Below are 16,721 nucleotides of genomic sequence, written 5' to 3'. Positions count from 1 at the left end.
TCTTTTCCACAGAGCTCTCCTGTGAGGGTGGAGGGATTTTTGGATAGAGAAGAAGGAGCCAGACTCTGGGCTGCAAAGGGGGTATTTCTGTGACTTGCATAGAAAACAGTCCAAAGGATACCTTCCTGCTCTCGCCAATTAACATGAGATGCAATCCATCATCATTAGGAAGCCCTCCTGCTTTGGGGGCCCTTGATACTTGCAAGAGCAGCAGAGAAGTAAGCAGCTTTCCTGTCTAGCTCCTGCTCGTTTCACTGGCCTTGACTTGCATGAGTCAGGTTGTTCTGTCTCTCTGCCATCCTTAATGCACTAGCTGGCCCAGCCTTCGTGCGGCATGGCTGCTTCTCTCAGGGAATTGGTTGGGGGAAAGTGGGAAGGGAGGCAGGTGCCCAGACGACAATGAAACCCTCTTCCTTCCTCTCCCCTGTCCGAACGTTAGAGAATTGGAGAAGCAGCGAGAGAGCACGGCCAGCGACACTTTCCAGAAGAAACAGGAAGCAGAAGCCGCAGTGAGTCTCAAGTCTTGCTTCCTTCCCCATTCCTGGATAATTTAGGGTTCTCTGCGCACTTTCTCCTTGGAATAATTGATCCAGGCTTCATCTCAAGGGTTTTTCTTCCCTTCAGAAATCACTCTGACAGCTGAGAATACAATGTGGGTGGGTGTTTGAGGAGGTCTGGTGAGTTGCTGCTTCCTAACTCACCCTTGTGAGTTTTGCGTAGCCCTCTCACAAATTTTCACTGTCGCTCTTGGCTGTCTTCATTTTTTAAAGCATTGGGTTTATTTTGTTTTTAATCAGGTTTTTATGTAATTGAGTCTGTTTTAATTGCCTCATCGCCTGCCTTTACTGGAGAGAGAGAATGTGTGTGTTTTCAAAAATAGAACACGTGCAAGAGTGTGACTGTAGCCAGTTTTGGGGGCCAGGGCCATGTCTCTCATATATCATATGCTTTACATGTCCTAGGTTTAGTCCCTGACTTCTTTTTATTTGTCATTTGTCTGCTTCACACCTGGTATGTGCACTTCCAAGTGATGTCTTATGAGATGCACAGTACTGGGCTAGATGTTTCCACCTTGGTCCCATTCAGCGTCTAAGGTTCTCACTTATTTCAGATATTTTGACCCTGCCTCTTGATGACAAGCATCCACAAGGCCACTAGTAAATCTAGCCCTTGCTAATGTAATTATTGTTACATCAAATCTTCATTATCGAGGCTAAGAGAGAGAGAGAGAGAGAGAGAGAGAGAGAGAGAGAGAGAGACTTTGCCTGGTCACCTCTGGGCAGTGCCAGCATCCATTCAGGAGTGTAGGGAGAATCGATCTAAGTGCCTCTGGGCAGGCTGCAGAGTGTGCATCCCTCCTGGCTGAGTTACAATGACAGGCTCCAATCGCATGTGGTAAGGAGGCCTTCCAGATCAGAGGCAGGCGAGAGAACCTGGCACCGCTTTTTGGAGAACACCTCATCCTTCTACCCTGGAGAAACGAGTGTGACGCAGTTCCACACACAAGTGCAGAAATTCACCTCTCTCTGTGAAACATGTTTCTAGTGCTTGCAAAGTTATGCTTGGGAGCATGTAGGCAGCCCAACCTCTGCAGCTGCTGAGCAAGCCTTGCTCTTGCTGACATCCTATTCCACCTCGTGCCCCTTGTAGCATAGTGTGTTGAAGGAGAACACACCCCCAAGCCTTGGCCCTTCCCTCCGGTCTTGTTTTTATGAGATTCCCAGAGAGGAGTTGGGTCTTGCGCTTGATTGTCCTACTGCTTCAGCTCCCACTTCGCCTCTGTGCCTCTGAGCAACACAGTCCCGGGGCAATCCTATCAGGTGTTCTCACACAGAAAACCAACCCCAAAATGCCCAAAGATCCGCCATCCCTGTTGCTTTCCACGAGTTGGAGGGCAACCTTCTGCAGCCTCCTGTGATGGAAGAGGCAGAGCTTAGACCATTCCTGGTTCACATGTTGGTTTTACACAAGTGCAGTCCCTATAAAGGCGGCCTCTTCCTCCTTTTTCCCTTTAAGAATATTTGCAAACACAATAAATAAGCCTTCTTCTTTTGATGCTGAATCCTGGTCTGTCCCCTTGCTTAGGTGCGGTTGATGCAGGAATCTGTCCGGAGAATTATTGAGGCTGAAGAAGCCAGGATGGGTAAGGAGTGCTGATTTCCCTTTTCTTCCACCCAAGTCTGCCCTGCAGGCATTTGAGGTGGTTGCACACTTCTGTTTGGCTTCATAAATGCTACTGTGTTGCTTACTGCTCTTATTGGAACAGGAAACACTAAGTGGGAAGAGGTTGTGCCCCAGAACATTTGCTTTAATGATTCTGGAATGCCCAGTTGGTTCTAGTTTATCTGCAAGGGCATATCCTTCCCATATGGGTGGCGGGTGAGCCGTAGGTCCGTGGTGGAGCACCTGCTTTGCATGCAGAAGGTCTCAGGTTCATACTTTGACATCTCTGGGGTAGGGCCAGAAAAAAGACCAGCGTCTGAATCCCTGGAGAGCCTATTCCCATTGGCATGGATGAAGCTGAGCTTGAGCTTGCTCAGTGTAAGGCACCTCCTCTTATTGTACTGTGCTAGCTCAGGGTTTGGTACTAGTTGCAGAAATCAGCAACCCAAGAACCTCAGTAGTTCTTTAAGAAATAAATCAAGGTCCTAGCCTCTAAGGTGGAAGAATATATGGCATCTCAAAAGCGGAGCCTCTATCCCGGTGGAGGGATTTGTGTGCTCATCTGTTTTGATTTTATGTAGTGAGCGGCCTGGGCAGACCTCCCTCTCTTCTTGCCTGGAAGGGGGGGAGTGCTCCCCTGTTTCCTGAAAGTGTCCTCTGCACCAACAGCTTCTTCTCGTTAACAATGCAGGCCTGATTGTGGTGAATGCTTGGTACGGGAAATTCGTCAATGACCAGAGCAGGAGGAACGAGAAGGTGAAGGTCATAGACGTGACTGTGCCCTTGCAGTGCCTGGTGAAAGACTCCAAGCTCATCCTTACAGAAGCATCCAAGGTAAGGAGGCGGCCAGTGTGCAGGGAGGTGGGGAAGCAGATAAGCCCACACAACTCACCTGTTCCATTTCTGAGGGCGCCTTGGGGTGGTTGTCAGCCCAAGCCGGGCAATCATGAGGTGAGATTTGTAAACCTTTGATTGGACTTCCAGTAGGGTACAGAAGCCAAGCTTCACAATGGTTCTGTGGTGTGTGTGCGCGCACACAAGTTCACTAGCCCTTACACACTGTGCATACTTCTGCACAACCACCATCATCTCTTCCTTTTTTTGTAATCACATTTTTATTGGATTTTTTAACATAAGGGGGTTAAAAACAGCACCAAACACAGCAAATACCAAGTACAGTGGTACCTCGCAAGACGAAATTAATTCGTTCCGACCCCCAGCATTTTAAAAGCCCCCGGGACAGCGGAGACTTCGCTGCCGCCCGCCAGCATTTTAAAATCGCCCCGGGACAGCAGAGAAGTCTCCGCTGTCCCGGGAAGGCAGGCGGGGGGGGGGGCAAAGACTTTTGGCCGCCGCCGGCCTTCAGAAGAGGTCCAGGACCTCTTCTGAAGGCCGGCGGTGGGCGAAAGTCTTTGCTCCCGACCGCCAGCATTTTAAAAGAGGTCCCCAGAGATTTCCCTATGGGCTTTCTTCTTGCGAAGCAAGCCCATAGGGAAATTCGTCTGGCGAAGCACCTCGAAAAACGGAAAACTCTTTCTTCTTGCGAGTTTTCCGTCTTGCGAGGCATTCGTCTTGCGAGGTACCACTGTAGAGGAAGAACTGCAAACTAAGCTGCATCAAAAGAATCAACTGAACTCAAGGAATTAGGTGATTAGGTGATTAGATGGCGGTAAAATTGATGTATTGTTAAGGTTTCTAGAAGAGATAAACTGGCACCAGACTGCTGCAAAGTTGCCTTCATGTGTTTCTCCCTGGCCCTCTTGCATTCCTGAGTCAATTTATCATTCAAAGCTGGGGGCCATATCCGAGTGTTAAACTTTTCCATCCAGAGTTTTCCAATGGCAGGAGGTTTCAAGATGGGCCCAACCAGTCACTTAATGATCAGATCTCTATAACCGCCCTTCTGCTTGACTCAGCGTGTGACTGTTCCTCTCTTGCAGGCCGGCCTGCCTGGGTTCTACGACCCTTGTGTCGGGGAAGATAAGAGCCTGAAAGTCCTCTACCAGTTCCGAGGAGTCCTGCATCAAGTGATGTCTGGTGACAACGAGGCCCTTCGGATACCAAAGCAGTGTAAGTAGCAAAGCCCTGGTCTGCTGCTTCCGCTTCCAGCCCCTCTACAGGCCTGGTAAAGGCATCCGTTGGCCTTCCACTGAGGAGCTGCCACATTGGCAGGGGATGGGAAGATTGCATTTGCAAGGACTCATGGGGTCAGGGGGATGACGACCACACACACCTCTCCAAAATCACTCCCGCCTCCTTTGCCTTCATGTTCTTTCAGCCCGCTGACAGAGGCTGTGAGTTTGAGAGGGTTGTGGCCACAGCACACTCTGTTGCATGGAGCCAAGGCATGAATCTCAAGACTTTCCTCCAGCAATTTAAGCATGACTATGAGGATGCACCTCCTTTCAACCTAGCAGTTCGAAAGCATGTCAAAGTGCAAGTAGATAAATAGGTACCGCTCCGGTGGGAAGGTAAATGGTGTTTCCGTGTGCTGCTCTGGCTCCCCAGAAGCAGCTTAGTCATGCTGGCCACATGACCCGGAAGCTGTATGCAGTCTCCCTCGGCCAATAAAGTGAGATGAGCACCGCAACCCCAGAGTCAGCCACGACTGGACCTAATGGTCAGGGGTCCCTTTACCTTTTATGAGGATGCACAGAGAACCCCTTAAACCTGACTTCATTGTCAAATAACCTACTTCTTGTACCTTGGTCTTTGACACTGGAGATATTGCTGGGACTGATTTAACTCTTTTTTAAAAATGAAATTGTTGTAACTCACCGTGGGGCCTGCTGGTGGAGGACAAGTAATAGCTTGAGTAGCAAATTAAAGTTAATAATAATTTAAAGTTGGTAAAATCAACAAAGTAGAGAGGAAGCTTCCAATCCCCAAGGCGGCAGAAATATTGCACATCTTCAGGATGAGGCCTGTCCTGAGTGCCCAGAGATGGCCGGCCAGCTCCATGCAGTGTGACTCCTGCTGGTTTGGGGAGCAGCTTCTGGCTCCTAAAGGAATGGCAGCATTTCCCTGCCCTGCCCCTCTGGAGGCTGCTTCATGCCCCTGTGTACACGGCTGCAGCAGGGCAGGGTAAACCCAGATTTTCAGAATCCCCAACTTTGCAGCTATTATAGCTTAAAGCCATGGCCCATAAAATTGATTTCCGTGTCAGGATTTGGATTGGGGGCCTCCCTGCCAGTTTCCCCTGTGGATGTGGCATGCTGCGTAGGGATGGAGGCCTGACTGCTTCCTGCTCTCCTTTGCCATTTTGCAGGAGGTACTTTACAGGGATGGGAGGAGCACAGTGTGGGTCTCCTGGGGGTGAACCCACTGTTGCCCACTGCTAATTAAAAAAACTGCCTTTACACCTCCCTCAGTGGTGGCTCTTTTGCAAGTTTGCCTTGACCTCAGCCTCTATAAAACAGTCTCTCCTCTCCCCACCCACCCCTTTTTTTGCTACCCGCACAGCTCACCGGATTGATGCAGACAGCTAATCTGGTGGGGAAGAGGGCAGGTGCTGAGTTCTGTGCCCAGGAGCCAGCAGATATGGCACCATCTTTCCTCCCTGGATTTGGTGATGTCTTCAGATGAGTGGGGATGCAACTTATTTCCTGATCGGCGCGGAAGGTGGTTTGACACCCAACGTAACATTGTGGGACAAAATGAGAGGAATCTGCTCTAACGAGACAGTGGCACCCAGACCCTGCAGCTGGGGGCCGTTGCTTGACTGGCACAGCTGACGATGGCCAGCATTTCCAGCCTGCCCCTGTCAACGCAAGGGGGCGGGCTGCAGACTAGGAGCCCCCCTTTCCCCTGCAGCAACCAGTGTCCTCTTCAGCGGGGGGAACCTTGGGGCAGGTGGCCAGGGGGGGGCAGGGCGGGGGAGGTGTCGATTTTATTCTTGCAGGAAGTGGAGGGGGCGCGGGCTACTTCAGGTGAAGGAGCAAACGGCCACATTCACGGCCTCCTCCTTGCGGCTATTTGGCAATGCAAAGAACACGGTGCTCATATCCACGTTCCGAAATCAAAATGCACTTTGGGAAATTTGTAAGCCTTTCTTTTAACACGTTTGAATCTTCCTGTCCATCATCATCTCTCTCTCTCTAGCAGCTGATATAATATGATACACTAAGAGGAACTGCTTCCCTGTCAGCTTGTCTTTGTTCCAAGCACAGCAAGAAGCTGGCCCGGAAAAGGAGTAAAAGTCGCCATAAGCGTTTTGATGTACACAAAAGGCGTCATGCGGATGGAGGCAGGGTGGGGAGTTAGGAGTGGGAGGGCCAAGTGAGTGCCAAATCAGAGGCAATAGCATTCTCGATGGAAGATTGCTCCCACCGCAGACCAGGGGTGTTCTTGTGCTGCAAGAAAGCAACGGAGAGGTTGCAGGAGTCCCATTTTTGGCCCTCTGTCCCTGGTGGCAGTGTAGAGCTCCTTTTACAAACACGAAGAGAGGAGGCTGGAGTTGCCTCTCTGTTAGTCCTTGGAACACCTTCCTTGATGACATTTATGTAGGATCCCTGGGGGTGTTGAATGCCAAAACAAGCCTTTCGTCGTAACTGCTGGTTCCTGAAACACACAGTGTGGTGCATCCCCTGTGCCACTTTATTCGTTTGTATAACTGGGTTCACCCCACTCCTTTGGATCCAGATCATACCCCCCCCCCAATCTGTCCCCACCTCAGCTCTTACCCTAAGTGAAATAATAACTGACTCCATGAAGCCTGTTACATCCCTCCTGCCCCCTTTACCTCTTGAAATTAGGTGTTGCTGCTCCTCAGTTGTTTAGTTGGACAAATATTTTTCTCTCGCATCTTCCATTGAACCAAGTTCTGGTCTAGTAATATCCATCTCCTTGGTTAACCCTTGGTACCTTCAAGTAAATATCCTTATTCATGTTGACACCCCTACCCGACTGCCCCATTCCTTTTTCCGCATGCCAGTTATCCCAACTTCCTTCAGAGCTGATGGAATGAGAAATACACTGTATGGTCATAGTATTTATTCCTGGATCGCAGTGAGTTCTGGTTTCAGAAATCTGTGACCTGGCCTCTTCAAGAACCAGAATCGGGCTAGAATTAACACTGGTAATTAACACTGACAATAACCACTTGAACCTTCTGCTTTTTGAACCCAGCTCAGCCTGAGCACCCCTCCGCTTCAATCCTTCCCCGCTTTCCAAAGCCCCTGCCTCGTGTGACTGGGAATTTTGCAAAGTGCATGAGCCGCTGATGAGGACAGAGCCTCTGGTTTCTCCTGTAACAAATAAGGACAATAAAAGAGACCCATTTTCTCCAGACTGTTGGCTACTTAAAGCAGGGGCACAGAAGCCTCCCAACGGGCAAGGAGGCAAAAGATACAGCCAGACATGCTTACTCTGATCCTTCAGGGAGGCTAAACATAGTGCCTTCTGGTGACTTAATCAGTCATTCTTTCTTGCAACAGGCTTTGTACAAGGGGTCAATCTTCCCTAACCTGTTACTTTCCAGCTGCTGTTAGGTTCTCAGCTCCCATCAGCTAGCATGGCCAGAGCTAAGGGATGATGGGAGTTGGAGTCCAACAGCAGCTAGAGGGCACCATCAGGGTGATGAAGCCATGGTTGGTGTCTGGAAATGTGTGTATTTTCTATTTCCTCTGCTCCTTCCGCTCCCATAGACTAGAGAGGAAGTGGCTGTAAGAGCCACCCAGGTGCTTGATGCTCTTCTCATTCGTGTTCCAGGTGCTCATAGCTCTTAGCTGGCATACCAGTGCTCTCCCCCTCTTTAATTCAGCTGAATTTGGTGACAAGCTTAACTTAATAGCTATTGGCATTCATGGTCATGCCCATAAATTGAGCCTGTTACCTAAGGGAATCCTTTAGTCATGTGCCCCCATCCCATCAGCCTCAAGAAAGGTGGCAGCTGTGGGGGATGTTGCCCTTTGGCTTGGGGATGACCCCTCTCTTACCTAACTGCGGTGGGTCTCTGCCCGCCCCGCCTCCTTACTCCCAAGCCCCTTTTTTGGAGGTTTGTGAGCCTGCAAGGTGAGTTATTACCTCAAGAGTGGCTTCGCCACTCAAGAAACTCAAGATTGGGGACTTCCAGCATTCTGCAGATGCAAAGCAGTTTCACTTTGCCCATATTCTCTTAGCTTCTCAACAACACTCTCTGGTGGGACAATATTATCATACTTTATATGGGTGAGAGGGAGTGTGTGTGTGTTAGGGAAATACCAAAACAATAGGGACTCATCTCAGGCCACTAGAAGTTCTGAGGCTGAAGTGTGATCGGAGTGAAGACTACTGTCCTCTCACCCAACAGCTCTGCCTGTAATCACATTTAAATCAAGCAGAAATATTAACAGTGTTTGGAATGAAGTGTTGGGGGGGGGGGGACGGACCTGATTCCTATTGGTTGTTCCTGGCACTGACCTACACTTAAACCTACAAAGCCACATCCTGTCATCGGACAGTTGGTGCACCTTGATCAGCCATGGCTGTGACTTTGGCTGACTGGTCCTTTTGTAACTGGAGATGAAGCCCCAAAGTTGGGGCCTTAAGCACTAAAATGAGATCTTGGTTGCAGGATTAGACCAAGGGGGGCATCTTGTCTAGGAGCCCATTTGCCAACAAGGTGTTCATGATCCCCAGACATTCCTGATCCCCTGCATTCAAAGCTCTCTGCTGGTTTGAGCATTGTAGTGGAAACCTGGGTGAGCTAAATGAATAGAAATTCAATGGTGTTGACGTAGAATTGCTCCTCCAGACTCAGAAAACAAGAAGCAACTGTGTGCCCAGTCAGAACCTTGGTCCAGCTTGCTCAGTATTGTCTGCACCCAGCCCTACCTGAGATGCCAGGGATTGAACTGAGGACTTTCTACATGCAAAGCAAGCACTCTACCACTGAACTACCACCCGTCCCCAGTAAAGGGAAGTGCATTTTTCCCATTTATTACACAAGTCATGCCCAAAGGATGCTATCTATGTTCAAGCTGCCGCCACCACCCCATCACCTCCCAGCTCCTTCTCCCAGTGCTTTGTAGTGATTTTGCCTCCACTCTTACTGAGCAGCGAAACAGGTCACCCATGCACCATTTAAAGATTTTACTTCTTTTCTAGAAAGACAGACAAGGAGCCTCATCCAATAATACAAATAATTTTAATTAAAAAAAATAAAGCTCTCAAACTGAGATTGCACAAAGATGAACTCACAGACATGCAAGATGTTTATTCTTCTGCTGAAAAATCCAATTAACTGGGCTTGCCAGACACCACCTGATTGCAGAATGGTTGAAACTGGGTCCTAGAGCTCAATGCCAAAATACAAGTGAAAGCTTGCTCAACAGGAAACTTCTTCCTTGGTTGTTTCCTCCACCGCAAGATGTCCTACACTGATTTGTCTCACTCTGCAGACATTTTTTTAAAAAACAAAAACCCAAGATGGTAGCTGAAGCTGCCAAGTAATCACAGCATCAGCCTGGGGCATTCTGTAGAAGAACTGTCTTTGGCAAATGGGGGAGCCTGAGGGAAAGCAGACCCTGCTGTGTAGAGGAATCAAATTCTTCATACTTGCTTCTAATAAATGGACAAAGTCATGGCAGAAGAATGCAGTATGGGAACCCTACCAAACCAACTGGGTAAATGACTTAAGGGGTTTCAATCCCCCATCCATTACCACTTGTAACACAAGTCCACCATATGAGAGCCTGGGTCATCGCACATTAGGTGCCCAAAGGAATACTTGTCCACGCTGAGACTCGGGTAAGACAACTGTCTTGGTGCGCTGCTCACGCCATCGAGCCTGCTGCTCTTCCTTCCCCACAAAAACTACATTTCCTCGCTGTCGACAGCTTGGAGCGATGCAAAGGGAGAATCTACTTGAGGATTCACATCTGTGCAATAAGCCAATTTGGTCCCTGCAAAGGAGGCATCAGCTCTCTGGTGGCAGGAATCCACTGGGCTTGTTAAACCTGAGATCTCTGCGCCCATTTCCCAGCTTGCAAGACTCTTCTGTGCTGAATGCATAGAAGCATCCCCAGGTGCCAAGACTTACCACCCCCATCAGCTCAGAAGAAGCGTTTTACATGCTTCCCACTTTACAAACACAGAGCCAGCCAATGTGAAGGGAAGCCCATCCTGGACCTGAGAGAAGGAGGAGCCCGTCAGAGTAGGAATTGAGCCCATCCTCCGAAGGGAGAGAAATGGCTGCCCTTCCCTCTCCCTGCCTGCACAAGCAGATGGCTTCCTCCACTGACGGTGGCTTTTAAAGAAGCAGCCACGGGCTGTCTCACTTTGAGGCGACCTCGGATTGGCTCTCCACTGGATGGGGAAGGCGACCCTTTTTCACACAACCCTTAAGAGAGATCCTGGAGCTGCTGCTGCTGCTGCTGCGCTGTGGAGGTGCAACAGCTGCTGGCATCTCCAGCTCTCAAACTGCTGCATCCCCTTCCCTGATGGTGGAGTCGCTCAGCACCCATCAGGCAGTTCATCCTGCCATACTTTCATACCTGGGACAACAGAAAGAAAGGAAAGTGAGGTGCACACCAGGCAGCACCCCCCACTTCCTCTTATCATCCTAATGATGCCCTTTTTCCTCGACTTGCTTTGGGGCACGGAATCGGGTCCTTCTCCAGTGGCGATTTAGGCCCTTGAGGTTGCTTTGAGACGCTTCCCTTCACCACAGAGAGGATGTTCCCTGCTTGTAGCTGGGTTTGTCCCCCACCAACCAGAGTCTCATGTTTCACATGACAAGTCCACTTGTGTCAAACGCGCTAGGGGAGAATCCCACCCTGCTAATCCAGGAAGTGTCGGCGCGACCCCATCCGGGAGCGGCTGGAGCGGCGGATGTCGAACTTGGAGTCCCGACACTTCTGGCAAACGTAGATCTCTGGGACGTTGGACTTGCGGATCTTTGCGCAGGAGAGGTGGATCCAGGTGTGGCACTCGTTGCACTCAATCATGGGGCGCCCGGCAAAGGGTTTCATGCAGAAACAGGTCACAAGGTCCCAGGAATCGTCATCTGTGCGGCAGGAAGGAAGAGAGAGAAACATGTTCCAGGTAAGAGACCCTCATCAGATACATCACCAGTCCTCAGATACAACCGCATTCATCTACCTGGGAAGCCTGTTTGTAGGTGGATGCTCCCTCCAAGGAGCAAGCCTTATTTGTGAGCCCAACACACTTGCTGCTGGTGACACAGAAAAGGGCCTGGCTACTCTTTTGTAGTTCTCCAGCTGTTCTGGACTACAACTCCCATCATCCCTTGCTGCTGCTTTGATGATGGAGGGCAGCAATAACTGCAGGGCCCCCACAGGCTCTCCAAGGAGTTCATCTGTTGTGGCAAGAGAATTTGTTGCCATCAACTGGTCACACCACAATAATGATTTCAAAATACTGGTTTGGTTTTTTTAATAGTGAGAGTTCTGTCAACAATGGACTGTTAATACACTAACCTTTTAATATATATATATATACGGTATATATATACATTCTTATTTAAAATTATACCCCTGCTTTCCCCCTCCACAAGGGTATTGCTCTTGTGGTTTTACAAATATGAAGCTGGAAGTGAGCCAGCCATTAAAATCTCAAATGATTGAAGTAGTTAAAAGGCAATATTTGCAATCAGGTCGTGAAACAGCAAGAGAATCAAAAAGCTCATTTAAAAAGTTTTCGGTTGCTAGTAGAACACAAATCAAGAGGGGAACTGGGCAAAGCGTTCCACATAAAGGGAGCCACCACCAAGAAAGCTCTCCCATGTGGTGCCACCAGCATTGCAGTCACTAGGCTAGTGCCCTTCAGATGTTTTCTGCAAGTTTTGGCTGGAGCTCTCAGCACATGCCATCCAGCCTTCATGGCTCCCCTGCTTTTAACCTTCCGCCTGATGCAGAAAGACAGTGCTTTGTTTGAGAGCCTCTCTGCTCCATACCTGAATCCACCATGATGTCCTCGTCATCTGCACTGCCGTCCTCGTCGCGGAACACCACCTGTTTCCCCTGCCGGATGATGGTGCGCTTGCCCACCGTCTGAACCAGGCGCGGAGCCTCTGGTGGGGCCGCTGGCGGGCACGAGGCACTGGAGAGCGAGTCCGAGTCCCATGCCGAGCAGCGGCCTGTGGAGGAGTGGGCATCGCCTTCCGAGGAGGGGCTCGTGGGCGCCTGCGCATAGGACTCCTCCCCTCCCAGCACCTCCCTCCGCTTCAGCTTCCTCTTCCTCCTGAGCCCCATTTTCTTCCTGCCCAGCAGGAAGCCCTGTGGCTTTGCCCACTGGTAGAGGGAGGTGTAAGCTTTCCGATGTGTCAGCTGGCTGAAGCTCTTCTGTGCTTTCCCTGACAAGGAGAGGGCAGAGGGGAGCCTCGCTTCACCCACATCCCCACTGTCGCTGTCGATGGTGCCCCCAGTGCTGTTGGGGGGGCTGGGGGTGCTCCGCACAGAAGGGTCCTGCAGAAAGAGAAATCAGTTTCACAGAGGCTGCCTTTTAAGTGGAAGGTGCAACTGGGCCCAGCACCCAAACCATTGTTTTAAATTGCACCTGTACCATTTCACAAAACTGCAAAGTTGGAAGGGACCCCCAAGGGCCATCTAGTCCAGCCCCCTGCAATGCAGGAATCTGTTTTGCCTGCATTTTGACACTACAGCTGGTCCGTTTGGACATTCAGGGTGGACAGAACAGAAGGGCTGTAGATCAGCCTTTCCCACTTCCCTATCAATGCAGGTGTAGCCAACATGGGGCTAATCAGGGGTTTCGGACCACAACTCTCAGCAGTAGAGCTACATGATGGCCCATGGGGGCTGATGGGAATTGTAGTGTAAAATGCCTGGAGGGCACCAGGTTGGCGAAGGCTGCCAATCTGCACAAGAACAAAAAAGCACCTCCTGACATTACATCCCACAAACGCATCCTTATCCCCAGGCAGCATAACTACCTTTCCCTGACTCACTGCATGCTCCCCCGATCGTCGCCCTCCGGAGACGATTCTCCCCTCCCCTCCCCTCCCCTGCCTCAATGAACCGGAGCCTGCCAGGGCCCCGAAACCCAGAAAGCCTTTGGGGGAGAGAACACCCACTCTTGCACGGAGTGTAGCCGCATCTTGGGAAGCAGAGCCCGCCCCTCCCCTCCCCTCCCCCGCCCTGATTATCCAGCTGCACCGAAGGCAGCCTCCACCTCGCACTCCGACGTCCATACCTCTTGCGGGTAGGGGATGTACCCCGCGTAGGCCAAGACGAATGTGCAAAACTTGTTGAAGTCCTCCACCGTGCGGCATCGTTTGGATCCGGGAGAAAAATCCTGCAAGGAGGGAGGAAGAGGCGGGCGTAATCACTAGGGGCGTCAGCCACGGACTCGAAGTGGGCAGGGCCAGCGAGGTGCCACTCGGAGAGCGAAAAAGCGGGGGGGGGGCCCGTTGAGAAAAACTTTGCTAAAGGGAGGGGTGACTGGCTGAGGAGCTGCAGGGGAGGGGACCCCCACTTTTGCAAGCACCCCCTTAAAGCGCCGCGCCACACTGCAGACTTTTGCCCATTCCCCACCCCCTGCCATCACAATAAGTGGGCAATGCCCGGTGGAGGGGGGGGCGGGGAGGTTTCTTCTGGAGGGGAGCCTGCTTCTTTGTTGGGATTAGGAGTGAGGGTCAGGCATGGGGAGGGGGCAACCGGCTGCCCAGCAAGCCGGATCCCAACCGGCCCTGGGCGGCGGGGGCAATCACACCCCAGGTTGCTGGTGAAGGACCAGAGAAGGATCGCACCCTTAAAAGATAGGAGGGGAGAACAGTGGCCGAGGAAGGCTTGAAAAGGTGTGCTGGAGGAGGAGGGGGGTGAGATTTAAATGGAGAAAAAAGAAGCTCCGGACACCCCCTCAACTCTGCCACGCCTTCCCCCTCTCCCACCCACGTACATCCAACCTCAAGCGAGAGACCCAGTTCTGCGCGGGGGGGGGCGGTGGATGGGGGTGTCCTGAACTGGGGCTGGGGGCGGGTAGAAGGCTTGGAGAAGGATGAAGAGAAAGCGGGGGGGGACACGAAACTGAGATGGAGGGGAGAGAGGAGAAAGTGGGGCTTCTGGGGGGGTATATATGGGGTAGGGGGGTTGGGAGGGGGCGGGACTCCTTGTACCCCCAGAAGATGGGAGGGCAAGGGGGGCTTCTTCTCACCTCGGGGGGCGGCGGGGAAGCGCAGGAGTCCGAATCCATGGCTGGCAGGCTGGGTGGGATCAGAGGACCGAGCGAGGAGGTGGAGGAGGAGGAGGCGGCAAGCCAACAGCAGCGGCGGCGGCGGCGCCTCCCGGGACCGGCAACGGGGGAGGGAGCCGAAGCCACGCCCCGCCCGCCCGAGTGGGGAGGAGCCTCCTTGTCTGGCGGCAGCACTGCGCCTGCGCAGCTCGCATGGCAAGCCGGGAATCGTAGTCCTAGCTCTCCACCGAGCGATCGCCCACTGGAGAGCAAGGAGGCGGAGAAGAAGGGAGAGGACTGGTAGACGCGCGTCAGTCCCTTGGCTCGCTTCTGCCTTGTGACACTCACCCGGAAGCTTGGCACCTTTTAAGGGATCCTGGTGGGCAATTTCCCAGTCGGGGTTTGGGAGGCACTGGAAGTTCGCAGGAAGTCTTGCAATTTTTTTGTTTTTTACAATTGAGGTCGCAATTCATTAAGTTTCAGGACACTCCGCAATAACGGAAGCCCTTTCAGAGGTCCCTGTAATTGGTGTGTGTGTGTCTATAAACTTTTAAAAATAAGATTTGCAAATGCAACAAACAAAACATCAAACTAAATCATAAACACAGTCATAAAAACAAAAGGGGTAAAAATGCAAGGTAAAATTTAAAAAACGCTTTGCAAAGACTGAATAGCCTAAAATATGTTCCATGGTAGGATGCACAGTTCATACAGTGTTTATACCAAAATATATCAGCTGTTCATAGACGTTGCTAGATAAAATCATATTTAGTATGAATGTGCCAACCATGAGATTGGTCATAAAAATCACAGAACAGTTCCCAGACTGATGCAAAGCCTGAGGGGGTTGCATAGCCTCTGGTGGCACACAAGGTGGTTCAGTTTTTCAGAAGCAGCAATAAGCATGCCTTTTTAAAAACATGGATCCAAAGAATAACAAGATGGGTTCTTCCATCCTTGAGAGATCAGTAGAGGAGACCAGCAGATATAGAGTTAATTGAACCTTATGCTTTTATGGGTTTTTGATGGTGTCAATGCAGGGCATCTGCCAACAAGTGACTCCTGATTGTTACATTAATGGGACCCAGCAGCAGTGCCAGCGATTGCCTTAAAGGCCCTGGCAGTGTGGCCAAGCACCTTCCCTTTGTTAAGGAGATTCCTCTCAATCCCTGGACCACTGGATTTAATTCCCCTCTCCCAGTGGGAGACTACAGATCCAGGGTCTGCTATGTTAATGCCAGCCATTGGGGAATCTGTAAATAAATGCAGATACTGCAAAAAGCGGCCTCTGCCTATCCATGGGTCTCGTCTGAGTGTGAGTGACATTGGATACTGCCCAATTAAAAAAATAAAACAAATATTTTAGAATAAGTTAATTTAGAATATGCTGGAAATAATAAAAATACATAAAATAAAAATAAATTTAAGGAACTGCAGAAAGAGGAGGAAGTCGAGGTTTGAAATGTTACAACTATTGTTAAACTATTGAAATGTATATAAATGAAAACTATAAATAAAATTATTTTAAAAAACCAAATACTGTATTTCTTTTGGTGTGAGGGGCGGGGAGGCAAATACTGGTAGTACTAACAGCACAGCAAATGGAAACTGCCCAGCTAAGGAAAGCAAACGTCTCTGCTGCTAAGTTTTTCTGGGATGTTTACAGCCACGGGATCTGGCCTGGTGTGCTTTATATAAGCAGCTGACATGGTTATGTACTGATCAGCAGTTGCAGATCCGAGAGAAGCAGTGTCCTTGCAACAGAGGAGGCCTTTGTGAGAGAAAACACTCAGGCTATGACTGGAGAGCTTCAGCACAACATTCTTGCAGTGCGCTGCTCGGATGCTGAGGCTCCAACTCAAACCAGGCGTCTTTGGAAGCTCCGTGGCAAAGGCGTGCCCTGCTTAGGACCAAGAGGTCACCAAGTTTGTGTAACTGAAATAATAAGTCATGTTTTGCCATTTATCCTACTGCAATCTTCCCACTTGCTGGGGTGAATTTTAGATTGTAACCCCATATTTGGTGCTGGGTAGAAAAGGTACCAGATCTTAATAAAGCAGTGTTGTTACAGTGGGTGGGGGTATTGGGAAAACCCATTAACAATTTGCATTTGTTTTTAGTTCTTAGGAGAGGGGTTTCGCAGCCTCTGTAAGTGTGCGAGTGTCCTAGTCTGTCAAATAATAATGGATGCATGCGTGTGAACAGGATTTGTTTATCCCCCTTTCTTTTGGCACTATAAAGAAGAACTTGACTGCTTAAGTTGTTGCTTTTTGGAAATGGCCCACCTGAGTGCACCTAGAATGAGATGCACTTGAGTTATTGGACCACTAGACTATGGAGCTGTGAAGTCCTAAGCTTAGGAGCCAGATCCACTAATTCCCCATGACAGGGGATATCCAGCTAAGTCACTCTCTGGGTATGACTTACTT

At 50.3% G+C, this 16,721-nt stretch overlaps 2 protein-coding genes across 4 annotated transcripts in view; one reads left to right on the top strand and one right to left on the bottom strand.

Annotated features, from left to right (window-relative positions):
- The window catches only part of DNAJC11 (DnaJ heat shock protein family (Hsp40) member C11), a 56,137-nt gene extending 50,098 nt beyond the window's left edge, over window positions 1-6,039 (top strand). For all 3 annotated transcript variants that reach the window (XM_053400461.1, XM_053400462.1, XM_053400463.1), the window contains 5 exons: window positions 440-509; window positions 2,086-2,143; window positions 2,855-2,997; window positions 4,104-4,233; window positions 5,626-6,039. In XM_053400461.1, the coding sequence (XP_053256436.1) occupies window positions 440-509; window positions 2,086-2,143; window positions 2,855-2,997; window positions 4,104-4,233; window positions 5,626-5,651 (427 nt within the window). In that variant the 3' untranslated portion in view covers window positions 5,652-6,039. The remainder of the gene's footprint in view (window positions 1-439; window positions 510-2,085; window positions 2,144-2,854; window positions 2,998-4,103; window positions 4,234-5,625) is intronic.
- A 3,235-nt stretch (window positions 6,040-9,274) lies between these two features.
- Window positions 9,275-14,449, bottom strand: PHF13 (PHD finger protein 13). The gene is made up of 4 exons (XM_053400460.1): window positions 14,275-14,449; window positions 13,315-13,416; window positions 12,059-12,569; window positions 9,275-11,149 (listed from the first exon to the last, which is right to left on the bottom strand). Exons 1-4 carry the CDS (start codon window positions 14,311-14,313, stop codon window positions 10,923-10,925), a joined length of 879 nt encoding a protein of 292 aa, XP_053256435.1. The 5' UTR covers window positions 14,314-14,449; the 3' UTR covers window positions 9,275-10,922.
- Between the last annotated feature and the right edge of the window lie 2,272 nt (window positions 14,450-16,721).

Source organism: Podarcis raffonei, chromosome 8 (genome assembly GCF_027172205.1).
Source record: "Podarcis raffonei isolate rPodRaf1 chromosome 8, rPodRaf1.pri, whole genome shotgun sequence".
Taxonomy (NCBI): Eukaryota; Metazoa; Chordata; class Lepidosauria; order Squamata; family Lacertidae; genus Podarcis; species Podarcis raffonei.
The sequence above is the reverse complement of the archived record's forward strand: the minus strand, read 5'-3'. Positions and strand labels throughout refer to the sequence as shown.